This window comes from Mirounga angustirostris, unplaced genomic scaffold, assembly GCF_029215605.1.
Source record: "Mirounga angustirostris isolate CCGP_5_RB_7025 unplaced genomic scaffold, mMirAng1.0.hap1 SCAF_15, whole genome shotgun sequence".
NCBI lineage: Eukaryota > Metazoa > Chordata > Mammalia > Carnivora > Phocidae > Mirounga > Mirounga angustirostris.
In genome coordinates this window covers 93,698,522-93,712,006 of record NW_026991723.1, presented here as the reverse complement: position 1 = coordinate 93,712,006, position 13,485 = coordinate 93,698,522, and the positions used below count along the sequence as shown (strand labels likewise).

Below are 13,485 nucleotides of genomic sequence, written 5' to 3'. Positions count from 1 at the left end.
TGGCCCGGGTTGTTCCACGGAAAAATTGAAAGTAAAAGAAAAGGAGGGGGGAGTATGTGTAAATCAAAAGACAGAAAGACAATAGTGTCTATGGGTTTAGATATGGATGGTAAGGATGTTCAGAAAACACAGGGAGGTGAGCACTACAGATGGCAGAATGGGGGCCCTTCAGGCCCCTGTCAGATCCTGAACCTTGGTGGCAGGTTATCAGTGTTCGCCCCAGAGAGACTCAGCAGGCCAAACACTGGTCTTGTATTGTTTTCTGGATCTCTTTCATTTTACAACACACTGAATACAGAAAAGACCATGAGTCCCTAAGATGCTAAAGTAAAGGAGAGAGGGATGGGAGGGGGGAAACACAATCAAGCCCCGGGAATGTCAGGACACCAACTCCTTACTCTGAAAAATGGGGGAAAAAAAGACCAAGTAGCTATTTATTCTGTCTATCCAGGGTAAAGTGTGTTTCTGGGGTGCCACACAGCCCTAGCAGATGAGGGGAGCTCTTCCGGGCCCAGGGGTCCAGCCAGAAGCTGCAGAAGGGATGGCAGGCCTGCAAGACCGCCATTTCTACCGTGCTTCTAGGGTCCTGCCTCGTCCCACTGCTGCGGGGAGAACGAGCTCGCTTACTTCGTGGTCCACACTTTCCGTAGCCATGCACTGGTTGTTGGCCAGAGTGGTGATCTCTCGGCTTTTCGGGGTTTCCATCCGGCAGCTGCAGAGGGGCACTTCCTGAAGGCCGTCTGTCTCCACCACATCGGGACCGTTGGCCAGCCCTGAAGTCACACAAACACACGTGAGTGTCACCAACAGCAGAGCGCGCACCCACACAGGCTTCCACACCACATTCAGAGGCACCAAGTCCCCACCTCAAGACGGCAGTCCAGAAAGCGACCAATGACATGGTCTTTCTGGAAACCTCACGTGTGAGGGAAGAAAACAACGCCAATTACTTTGCTGGCACAAGGACCGCAGCAAGAGGGTCCGCCCGCCTGTCGAGCGCCTGCTGCTGGCGGGACTGGGCGGGAACCTCTCCCACTGACATGCCAGCAGCCGGGCTCACAAGATTACTCGGTAATCCATGTTCTCAGGATCCAGGACCTAAGTTCAGAAAGAGACTATACCTTCATTAGCTACCCCTAAATTTCTTGGTTTTCACACAAAAGGGCATTTAATACATGTTAAGACCTTGCTCTCCTCACCTGGTTTTAGAATTGTAGCCACAGAAAGAAACGTTCGATTCCATCTGGGTTTACTTATTACCCAGGACGTTTGCTAGACTGAGGAGGGAGGAGCTGAGGGACGCTAGGCTAACAGTGACAGCAGTAATGAGGGTGGTACATCTTATCTCCTTCTAATCCCCAATTTACGGTGAGACACCAGGGGAGAAGGAGGGCCTACAGCCCACATGTGAGTGCAGCCAGAGCCAGGCTGGCCTCCAGGGGTGGGGGTGCAGGCTGGCTGCCAGAAAGACCCCTCAATCCAACCTGGAAACAGGGTCTGGCTGCTTCCAAAGGAAGACACAGTTCATGCTCTCCTCTTGTGAGACAGCCGAAGTGGAAACATAAGGTGATCGACATCTCCAACACTCGCCATTAGCTCTCTTAGTTAAGAAGAACGGACTCTTGGGGCGCCTGGGTGGCTCAGTCAGCTGAGCATCCGACTCTTGATCTCAGATCAAGTCATGATCTCAGGGTCATGAGTTCAAGCCTAGTGTGGAGCCTACTTAAAACAGTAAGAAAAAGAGGGGCGCCTAGGTGGCTCAGTCATTAAGCGTCTGCCCTCGGCTCAGGTCATGATCCCAGGTCATGATCCCAGGTCCCGGGATCGAGTCCCGCATCGGGCTCCTTGCTCCGTAGGAAGCCTGCTTCTCCCTCTCCCACTCCCCCTGCTGTGTTCCCTCTCTCGCTATCTCTGTCAAATAAATAAAATCTTAAAAAAAAAAATAAGAAAAAGAAAAGGAAAAGGAAAAAGAAAAAGAAGGGAGAGAGAATAATGGACTCTTGTTGCCACACCTATGTACGTGGGCCCACATGGGTTGGAGGACATGCCCTCACTGCCCACCACTACCCTTATGTGTAATCTGAGGCTGGTCCTCACCAGGAGACTCAGGATGCAGGGCCCTCCATAACTGACAGCAGGAGCCTGCATGCTCATTCTGCCCTGTGACACTGCTGAGCCTCTGGGTCACCTACACCCCAAGAGAGTGACTCCCTTCCTTCACGGTGAGAGGAAACAGGGAAACGGTGAGCTAGAACTAACATTAGCAACACCACAAGTTTAAAACTGGGAGAGCCCTGGCGAGGACTCTGCTTAGCAACTGCATTTTACAACAAGGAAGACACAGGCTGCCCAAGGGGCCGGCCAGCATGGCTGAGAAGGCCGAGGGTGGGAGTGAGGACCAGGCCTTAGGATTTAGTTTCCCACACACGGACAATGCGGCAGTGGCTCAGTCGCCTCCTGAGCATGGGGTGTGCCCCTGTCTCCAGCAGTGGGAGCCACCAGGGGCGCCAAGGGAACGGCTCAAGAGAACCCCACCAAGTGCCCACTGCCACTGAGCTCTGGCTCCCCCCAAAATCTCCACGTCATCCACTCCTGGCCTCCCCCCTACCATCCTCTGCTGGGACCACAATGTTACTCAACTTCCACTCAGCAGACCTAGCAGCAAAGATGCCAAGAAGGACATGCGAGCAGCGGATTCTGATTGTGCACAAACATTCTGCAGGCTCAAGCCTGGACCCTCTGGACCCATGACCCAGAACCATCAGCTGCCCTCTGCACCCATCGCCAGAGCACACCCCCTAGGCCTCCAGTGAGCCTGAGGCACTCTGTCCCTCCTGTCCAGCCTCGGGCTCCACAACTGCCTCCCTCAAGTGTCCAAAACCAGACACCAAAAAAAAGGCAGGGCTGCAAACGCAACTTGTGTCTTCAATGCACCGATTCTCTAAATCAAAAGTACGACTGGACAGACCAATCACTGACTAATCAATCAGTCGTTACCAATCAGGGAAAAATAAAGTTTAGGAAATCAACTTACAAAATGTCACAGAATCTCAGAAAGCCTTCACTTTCCCCTCCTACTTCTCCAACTTGCAGTTTGGCACTTACTTTTACCAGAAAGAGAATATAAGCACATAAACACACCATCTCCCATTGCTCAGCTAAACAAACTGGGGCAAGGCCAAGGTCACTGTGCTTGTGAGCAACAGGAGTTTCCACTGTGCTCCCCGCTGTCTCCTCACCTCCAACCACCGGGGCACAGCAGAGGGGAAATCTGATTAGATGAAATACTATTTCCAGCTTACATCCAAATCTGTGGGTTCCTGAAACAAACCTAAAAAGCAGGTTTAGAAAAATTACCCTTCATGTCGAAAGAAAGCATGAGGGGATGATGCCAACAACTTCAGGGCACTAGAGAGGCGTTCTACTCTATCTGGTGCAAGAAGAAGAAAAATGGTTTCTCTGACGGGCAAGTCTACAATGTGTCTTACGCCTAAAGGTGTGATTTCCCACATTAAAGAGGTGATCAAAATTTCTCTAGTGTTCAAAACCCTAAAAAGCCAGTTATTTGTCCTCTGAAGACTGACAGGTTAAACTCCTATAGCAGCACACAACCCACAACTGCAAGGTCCACGTGGAATGTAAATACCTTTAGGATTTTACATTTTCCCCATACTACATTTTAAACAGATTTTCCAAAACAGTCAGTGATTAGTTCCTTTTCATGGATGAAAGGTTTCTAAATGGTTCAAAGAGAGCAAACAGTGGTGGAGAGAAAGCCCCGCACAACTCGGGCCAGCTGACTGCCTGCACCCCCAGCATTCCAGGCCCAGAACCAGGGGAGCTGTGGGTACGCCTGCACCTTCAAGGCCCAAACCAGCACTAGGTGTACCCTTTGTTTCAGCACAGAACACACCTGAACACCAATCACAATCGGAGTCAGAGACGATGACAAAGCATGTCACGTCTCACGTCGTGACACAGCCAGGGCGGGAGGACCCCTCTCCAGCAGGAACGCTACGTAAAAATGTGTCTGACCGACGGGCGGACGTGTTGTAAGCCATGACCACCAACAACCTGATCTTACGGGTGACGTTTCACTCCCATGCCATGGGGGACTGGGCAAACGCGCCCCAGTGCATCCACTCGGCCACCTTTTCGGGATGCAGTTAATCGAACGTTTCATCATTACCCACCAGAGGGCATCACGTTAGTATGAGGCCGCCCCCAGCAAACAAAGAGCAAGATGGTGCCCGGCCTGGTCACAGCACAGAGGTTCACCTTCTGCTTGTGAGGGCAGCGTCCCCTTGACACGGAGATCCAGGGAGTCCAGAGAGACTTCCATGTACCCCGTGCTGTCTCCGGGCGCCGTCTGCTCTGCGCTTCCTGAAGATGACGTATATGCTTCAGAACCTGCATTCAGAAGGGGCCTGTGAAACACTGCATGCGGGCCGCCTCTCCAGCAGAGACCATGGGGAAGGCTAATTAACCCATGCAAAACCACGAACTCCAACACCACCCCTGTCCAGGACACTGCGGCCTCACTCAGTTTCTTTCCTGCGCCTCATTTTGCTAACTCCCCCATTTGCACAGACTATTCGTGGCAGGAGGGGGAGCTGTATCACGAAAAACAAGGAACTGACATGTGGAAACATCTTTCTCTGTAACTACACCAGTCAGATAAAGGCCGATCAAACAACCAAGGAAACATAAAACATAGTATATAAATGTTCTGTAACTACTACTTTAAAAATAAAACAAGAGAATTCTCTGATCTGCAGGTCTGAAAGACCAGCTGATGTAAAGTGGCTGAGAAGCCACCCCATCGGTGCTGCTGGGAAACCTGCCCAATCCCACGGACATCTGAGTTCGGGATTCAAAGGGAAAGGACGCAGGGCTGCAGGGACGTATCCACCTGTCAGACATGGTGCTTTATGAAGGGCATCACGCTCTAGAGGGCAATGCAATCTGAATACAACTGAGGGGCCTGTGAAATGGGCGCTGCCCAGACTCAGGCCTCCTATGCCCTCAAGGCCTGTCCACCATTCCTGGAGAACCCACATGGGTTCTTGCCGTTGTGAGCAGACTTCACGGAGGAAGCCTGTGAACAGTACACACTCACTCAGGATAATATCTAACACTAGCAAAGGGCAGGTGCCTGTTTTTCACAGCCAAGCTTCCAAACACTAGTCATTGATATTATGTCGGTGATCAGAAATAAGTGAGCCATAATACAGAGCAGTGTGGTACCCGGGGCCTGTGAACGCATGTCGCCTCCTGCACCTGAGCTCATGGACAGACAGGATGAAGCCAGCCACTGTGAGAGCTCAGCTCATCACCACGCATGTGAAGAATACGAGTAGTCTGGGCAACTTTAAACACCCTACACAAAGAAATAAAATTTGAGCCCCTATGCGAATAAACATTCAAGCATTCATCTCACATGCAGTCTTAAGTCTACCAACACTGTTCGTTTGTTAGCGAGCAAAAAAGCCACACTGGCCGGTCGTCCGTGGTGAAGAGAAAAGGAAACGTGAGTGAAAGAGACGGAGCTCACGGGAGGCTCACGGGCTCCACACACAGCTCTCCTCTGTGCTTCGGGGTTAGCTCTGCCTCCCTGACATCCACTTAGCAAACCTGTTTGTGCATCGGGGGGCTGGAGAAGAACGGCCAATGTTTAACTGTGGAATCAGAACAAGCTCCTTGGCTCTGTGGTATGAGCGTAAAGATAAACAAGCACATAGAACAGCCCCCACACACACTGTCAACAAAGGTTCGAAGGGCGACCCAGAGAAACAAGTCAAATTAAGCAGTGGGGCAGGAACAACTGGGCATCCACACGCAACAGGGGAGCGGCCTGCCGCAGAGCACACACAAATGCTAACTTAAATGGGTCAGAGATGCACGCATCAGGCCTAACACTGTAAAACTTCAAGAAGAGAATACAGGACACAATCTTTGTGACCTGACCTAGTAAAAGATTTCTGGGATCATAAAAAGCAGGAATTTTAAAAGAAAAGAATTCATACATTAGACTTCAACAAATTTTCTTTATTTACTAGGCACACATATGTGCAAAATGTGTACATAATCAAAGACTTGTATCCGAAATCTTGCAAGAACTCTTCCAAGTCAGTGAGAAGGTATACAATCTGACCTTTAAATGAGCAAAACAGAGAACCCTTTACAAAGGAGACACACGAGGCCACGGTGTGCAGCCTCACCCCTCAACGAGGTGAACACGCAGTGAAGGCCCGGCGAGGCCCGGGATGCCCCAGCAGCACTGGGACCAGAGACCGACCCTGACGAGTGTCGCAAGGACACAGAGGCGCAGAGCTCTTGTGCCGCTGTGGGAACGTGAGAGATGAGGGCGGTACTCCTGCCTCCGGCTGAAAACCTCTCGGCAGTTCCCTAAAGTCAGACATACAGCTCAGCTAGTCCACTCCTAAATATTTACCCAAGGTAAGCGAAAGTGTCTGATCAATAAAGACTGTATACAAATGTAAGAAACAAACACAGGAAAGAGCCCAAGCGTCCATCAGCAGGTGAAGAGTGAACCACGGAATCGTTCCTGGCCAACGATCCACCGGTACCACAACGTGGATGACTCAAACAGTTATGCACAAGGCAGACAGACAAGGGCACCTCCCCAGTCATCCACTCAAATGAGGTCCTACACAGTGCTAACCAATCTGCAGACAGAGTGTACAGCAGAGGCGCCTAGGGATGGGGAGGGCTGGCTGGGGAGAGGGAAAGGCCACCAAGTGGCAGCAGGAGCATTCACGACATAACTGTGGTGGAGGTCTCGTGGTCATACACGTGTGGAAACTCACCACCGTGCACCTGAATCACGTGCACTACAGCACATGCCGAATCTTCTGCAACAAAGCCATCAGAAGCGACCCCTGGCCCACTAGGCTTGCTCACCTTCTGGATTTCAGGGTCATTTCCTTCCCTGCATCCCCTTTAACAAAATTACTTCCAGAACAGGGGAATCTGACCAAAGGGCTGAAAGCCACTGTGTGGACCCAGGCACTGCCCACACCTGACACCAAGGGCAGCCACGGCAACCATACAATGTTCAGAAGCCACAGATTCCTGGTCACACAAGGAAAAAGATGAATAATCCCAATTAGCTCAACACTCAACAATGCAACCAGCATTAAGGGAGGTCTGCCAGAAGGAAGCCACCTGAGGGTCACCTGAGTGTCTCTAATGAAGTTCATACCTTTTTTTCCCCTTAAAACAGTAAAGCCCCTTTTCCAAATGAAATCCTACACAGAACCCCAACCCCACCCCCGGACGGCCTCCCATGGGCCCACTTCCCACCCAGACAGTCCTCGAATGTGGACATCACATTTACCCAGCACACCGCTTTGCTTCTTTTTATTTCTCCGCCTCCGTTTCCTAGCCGGCTTGATCCAAGGGCTGTCAGGCTTCCCTTTCCTCTTGAGAAACTTCTTCTTGATACTGGATTCAGAACTCTGAGAGCCAAAGGGGCAGGAACAGAAAAAGCAAAGCATGGGAGCTCCTGAAAGCAAAAGGTGCTAGAAGTTTTGTTTCCTTGCAAAATAAAATACCTGCTATATCTTGGTTCTTCAACTAGGAGATTAATTTCACTTTCAGACACTTTTCTGGTCCCATTCTTAAAAATACTCATGTTTTCCCCTAAATCACACTAAGTTGTTATTTTACAGGAAAAAAAAAGAAAAGAAAAGCCAAGAACATTTAAATGGAATTTATAAATCTTACTCGAATCTGGCACAAGAAAGAATGAGAAAGTTCTAGTCAGGAACTAAATAAATAAATAAGCTCAGTGAGAGAATCCACTTTTAATCATATGCATCCATTCATTCTGCTCATGAGAAAAGGAACAATGAATGCCTCAATCTGCTTCAGAATCTATGTCCACATTAATTATCTACATGGAGAATAAGGAAAGAAATTACAATTAATTTTACAATATTTTAAGATTTTTGTGACCCTTTCTAAAACCTAAGATGCAGAAAGGGCATCTACAAAGAGACGCAGAGCAAGAACTGCCACCACCTTCAACTGGTCTACAAGGAGAATCACACAACCCCTGCTCCCTAGGGATACAGAGAGACGCTAGAAAGGAGGAAAGCAGGAGGTACACCAGGCGCGGTGCTGGGTGCCCAGTTCTGACTGCGGTGGCCCGCCAGCACACACAGGCTCCTCCGCTGCCCCACCAGTGGCCCCATGCACCCTGTGCTCCATTTCCTCTGCCTCACCCCTGCCCTCCTTATTGCAAAATTTCAGACCCAACTTCCTCAAGCACTGCCCCCAAGCTCACTGTCACTTCAAGCTGCCATTCCAGACAAAGAGCAGCTCATCACCAAACCCAACTGTCCCTTCCAAGTCCTCATCTCATCTGCCCACACAACACACTGATGCCAGGGACCAGTGTCTCCCTCTTGGGAGGATTTCTCAGCTCACAACATGACCCTCCCGTCTCACGTCAACTCCGCCTTCTCTGCTTCAAGCTCACCTGCTGGGTGCTTTCTGGGCCCCATCCTGACTGAGGCTTGTGCTCTTCCCCATCTCCAAGCCCCTGCTCCCCCATCCCCACAGACCCAGTGCCCCTGCCCTCTGACCGCTTACCTCCCTGTGACAACCAGCCCACAGAAGGTCCTGCTGGCTCTAATCCTGAGACACCTCAAGTCCTTCCTTCTCTCTCACATTGGTCATAGGGCAGAATCATGGCCACTGTCCTTGCTGCCAATTCCTACCCATTCTACCACCCCTCACACACCAAGGCCCCAACCTCCCTCCCCTAGCCCTGCCTGCCCGATGAGGACCTGAGCCAAGCCCATCTCCTTTGGCTCTCTGCTCAGATGTCTTTCTCATGCTCCTTCCCAAGGTCTGGGATGAGATCTGCCATCACGGCCCCAGATTCCAAGCACACACTTGCAATGACGGCTGAGTGAAGGGCTGGACAGACTACAGAGCCTCCTGCTTTACTCTGCCACCAAACACGAAATCAGAGTGCGGGGCTGGGGTTACCAGATCAGACTCATCTCCATCCTCGTCTTCCTCCCCGGTGCCGGCTGACTCTTGCTCCTCTTCAGACTCGCCGTCCGTCTGGCCAGCCGCACAACAAGCCAAAAAGAAAACACAACTAATGAGACCCTTCAGTGGAGGTGACTCGATAAAAACACGTCTTACTGGACACACTGGCAGTCAGCACTGAAGATGCACGTGCACAGGCGGGCTGGGGGGCGGGAGAGGACACAGGTGCTGTGTCCATGAAGTGACCGGGACCAGCTGCGAGTCCTGCCTGACCCCTGCCCAAGAGCCCGTCCCAGGTGGGCCGCTCCTCTGCTGTATTTCTGTACTGATCTGGAAGGCAGCCCCCTCAGCACGTAATAGACCATCATCTGTATGCTGAAGACTAGTGCACTTGGTGCATTTTGTGTGTAGTAGAATTCAATTAAAAAGTAACAAAATACACAGTAAAAACATTTCCAGAGGCCAAAAAATAATACAAAATGCAAAACCTACCCTTTAAACCCACCCAAGAGCCCAGTTCAGCCCCCAGGACCATCATGCTAGTGCTGCTCACAGTCCTTCCAGCCCATGTTTGGCATGAACGGGCCTGAACACAGAAGCATGATTCTGCCTGCTGGCTGGCAGAGCACCCAACACAATTTTGTGAATGAAACTTTCTTCTAATTAAAAATATGTTTTGGAATTATTTCCATATCAAAACAATATAGGTACTTTTTTTTCCTTTTTTTTTTTCTGTATTTATCTTTTCTATCCACACAGGTAATACATGAATACATTTTCAATGCAAAAACACTAAAATATATGGGTATCCATTCACCCCTTCTCCACCTACCCCCTGAGGCAGGGATGTGGTAACACACACCCTCAGCCTGGCTCTTTGTGGGGCTGCACCCAGTAACTTCCCCATTCCCTAATCGAGGCACACCCTTACCAGTTTCGCTCTGAGGCTGCGTTTTACACAAACTAAGATCCCCCAGGACAAGCCAACAGACACACACTCCTCTCCACAAACGTGCAGTTCAAGACTACTGCCATCAGCAATGCCCACAGAGGCACAACCAGCCCTCCAAGGGGTCGCACAATCACTGTGGTCTTCATTCCCCAAGTATACAAGGCACTGAGCAACTTCACGGCTTCACATACTTTCCTACTTCTTCCACTTTGTCTCATGCGACCAAACCCTCAGTCCATACTGCTACTGGGTACTTGCTTTATTAATTAGGAGAAGCTACACACATATCGGTAACAATGCTTTGCCTATTAAATATGTTATAAAAATTTTCCCTATCAAGTGAAGCTTTGCTTCTGGTCTTTCTTATCATACAAAAATATTGAGACTTTATCTGGACAAGTCAAACCTCTCATCTTTCTCTTTGTCGCTTCTGGATCTGTGTCTGGCACTAGAAGGCCTTCCTTATTTGAGATTAGAAAAACAGTTTCTAACATTTTCTTCCACAGTTCGGTATTTTATGTTGACACTTTAAAGCTTCTGTAATTTACTTTTTTAAACAACAGCTTTACTGAAATATAACTTACCTACTCTAAAATTCATGCTTTTAAAGTGTACAATTCAGGGCACCTGGGTGGCTCAGTTGGTTAAGCGACTGCCTTCGGCTCACGTCATGATCCTGGAGTCCCTGGATCGAGTCCCGCATCGGGCTCCCCCTTCTCTGTGGGGAGCCTGCTTCTCCCTCTGACCCTCCCCCCTCTCATGTGCTCTTTCTCTCTCATTCTGTCTCAAATAAATAAATAAAATCTTTAAAAATAAATAAATAAAGTGTACAATTCAGGGGCACCTGTGTGGTTCAGTCAGTTAAGCGTCCGACTTTTTTTTTTTTTTTTTAAGATTTTATTTATTTGACAGAGAGTGACACAGCGAGAGAGGGAACACAAGCAGGGGGAGCGGGAGAGGGAGAAGCAGGCTTCCCACCGAGCAGGGAGCCCGATGCGGGGCTCGATCCCAGAACCCTGGGATCATGACCTGAGCCGAAGGCAGACGCATAACGACTGAGCCACCCAGGCGCCCCAGGACCACAGTTTTTGTGTGTGTGTGTTTTTTAAGATTTTATTTATTTATTTGACAGAGAGAGACACAGCGAGAGAGGGAACACAAGCAGGGGGAGCGGGAGAGGGAGAAGCAGGCTTCCCGCCGAGCAGGCAGCCCGATGCGGGGCTTGATCCCAGGACCCTGGGATCATGACCTGAGCCGAAGGCAGACGCTCGACGACTGAGCCACCCGGGTGCCCCTAAGTGTCCGACTCTTGATTTTAGCTCAGGTCATGACCTCACGGTTGTGGAATCGAGCCCTGGGTCAGGCTCCATGCTCGGCGCAGAGTCTGCTTGAGATTCTCTCTCTCCCACACCCCTCCCTCCACTCACTCTCTCTCTCTTTCAAATAAAATCTTAAAAAAAAAAAAGTGTACAATTCAGTGTTTTAGTATATTCCAAGTAGTGCAACCATCACCACTATCCAATTCCAGAACAGAATTTCCATTTCCTATGTGGCATGATGCGACAGTTCCCCTCTATTTTTCCCCCAAAAGATCAATTGTCCCAATAACATTTACTGAAAAGTTCATGATCCCCTGACCACAAACTAAAAACCCATCCTTAAAAAATAAACAAAAATTAAAACCCCCTCCTTAGAGTAAACTGTATGTTCACATACAAATAGGTTTGTTATGGACTTCCTGTTCCACTCACTCAATGCTTTCCCATTCCTGCACAAATCCCCATTTAATCACTCTCCAGTAGTTCTAACTGCTCTTTTTTCTCCCTGTGCTTGCTGCACACAATTCCCACATCAGCTATTCTATAGAAAGTCCTCTGAGGGTCTTGATGAGAACTATTCTGAACTTACAGGCAATGTGGGGAGGATGAAACAATGATCTTCTCATTCAGACAAGTAACCGGCCTTCCCTCAGGCAAACAAGGGGTCTTCCCTCAGGCAAACAAGGGGTCTTCCCTCAAAGAGCAGGTCTTCCCTCAGATAAACAAGGGGTCTTCATTTAGGCAAATAAAAGGTCTTCCCTCAGGCAAACAAGGGGTCTTCCCTCAGGCAAACAAGGGGTCTTCCCTCAGACAAACAAGGGGTCTTCCCTCAAAGAGCAGGTCTTCCCTCAAACAAGGTGTCTTCCCTCAGACAAACAAGGGGTCTTCCCTCAGGCAAACAAGGGGTCTTCCCTCAGGCAAACAAGAGGTCTTCCCTCAAACAAGGGGTCTTCCCTCAGACAAACAAGGGGTCTTCCCTCAAAGAGCAGGTCTTCCCTCAAACAAGGTGTCTTCCCTCAGGCAAACAAGGGGTCTTCCCTCAGGCAAACAAGGGGTCTTCCCTCAGGCAAACAAGAGGTCTTCCCTCAGACAAACAAGAGGTCTTCCCTCAAACAAGGGGTCTTCCCTCAGACAAACAAGGGGTCTTCCCTCAAAGAGCAGGTCTTCCCTCAAACAAGGTGTCTTCCCTCAGACAAACAAGGGGTCTTCCCTCAGGCAAACAAGAGGTCTTCCCTCAGACAAAGAGCAGGTCTTCCCTCAAACAAGGTGTCTTCCCTCAGACAAACAAGGGGTCTTCCCTCAGACAAAGAGCAGGTCTTCCCTCAAACAAGGTGTCTTCCCTCAGACAAATAAGGGGTCTTCCCTCAAAGAGCAGGTCTTCCCTCAAACAAGGGGTCTTCCCTCAGATAAACAGCAGGTCTTCCCTCAGATAAACAAGGGGTCTTCACTCAGGCAAACAAAAGGTCTTCCCTCAGACAAACAAGAGGTCTTCCCTCAAACAAGGGGTCTTCCCTCAGATAACAAGGGGTCTTCCCTCAGACAAACAAGGGATCCTCCCTCAGACAAACAGCAGGTTTTCCCTCAGACAAACAAGGGGTCTTTTCTCAGACAAACAGCAGGTCTTCCCTCAGACATACAAGGGGTCTTCCCTCAGGCAAACAAGGGGTCTTCCCTCAGGCAAACAAGGGGTCTTCCCTCAAAGAACAGGTCTTCCCTCAGATAAACAAGGGGTCTTCCCTCAGACAAACAAGAGGTCTTCCCTCAAACAAGGGGTCTTCCCTCAGATAACAAAGGGTCTTCCCTCAGACAAACAAGAGGTCTTCCCTCAGACAAAGAGCAGGTCTTCCCTCAGACATACAAGCGGTCTTCCCTCAGACAAAGAGCAGGTCTTCCCTCAAACAAGGTGTCTTCCCTCAGACAAATAAGGGGTCTTCCCTCAAAGAGCAGGTCTTCCCTCAAACAAGGGGTCTTCCCTCAGATAACAAGGGGTCTTCCCTCAGACAAACAAGAGGTCTTCCCTCAGACAAAGAGCAGGTCTTCCCTCAGATACACAAGGGGTCTTCACTCAGGCAAACAAGTCTTCCCTCAGACAAAGAGTCTTCCCTCAGTCAAACACGGGTCTTCCCTCAGACAAACAAGGGATCCTCCCTCAGACAAACAGCAGGTTTTCCCTCAGACATACAAGCG

At 49.7% G+C, this 13,485-nt stretch overlaps 1 protein-coding gene across 19 annotated transcripts in view; it reads right to left on the bottom strand.

The window, feature by feature from the left end:
• EHMT1 (euchromatic histone lysine methyltransferase 1) overlaps positions 1-13,485 on the bottom strand; it is a 140,852-nt gene that overhangs the window by 41,950 nt on the left and 85,417 nt on the right. For 17 of the 19 annotated variants that reach the window (XM_064579028.1, XM_064579041.1, XM_064579043.1 and 14 more), the window contains 4 exons: positions 9,022-9,099; positions 7,361-7,481; positions 4,279-4,410; positions 628-773 (listed from right to left, as the gene is read on the bottom strand). In XM_064579028.1, coding sequence (XP_064435098.1) covers positions 628-773; positions 4,279-4,410; positions 7,361-7,481; positions 9,022-9,099 — 477 coding nt within the window. The remainder of the gene's footprint in view (positions 1-627; positions 774-4,278; positions 4,411-7,360; positions 7,482-9,021; positions 9,100-13,485) is intronic. The other 2 variants (XM_064579032.1, XM_045883626.3) reach the window with 1 other exon arrangement.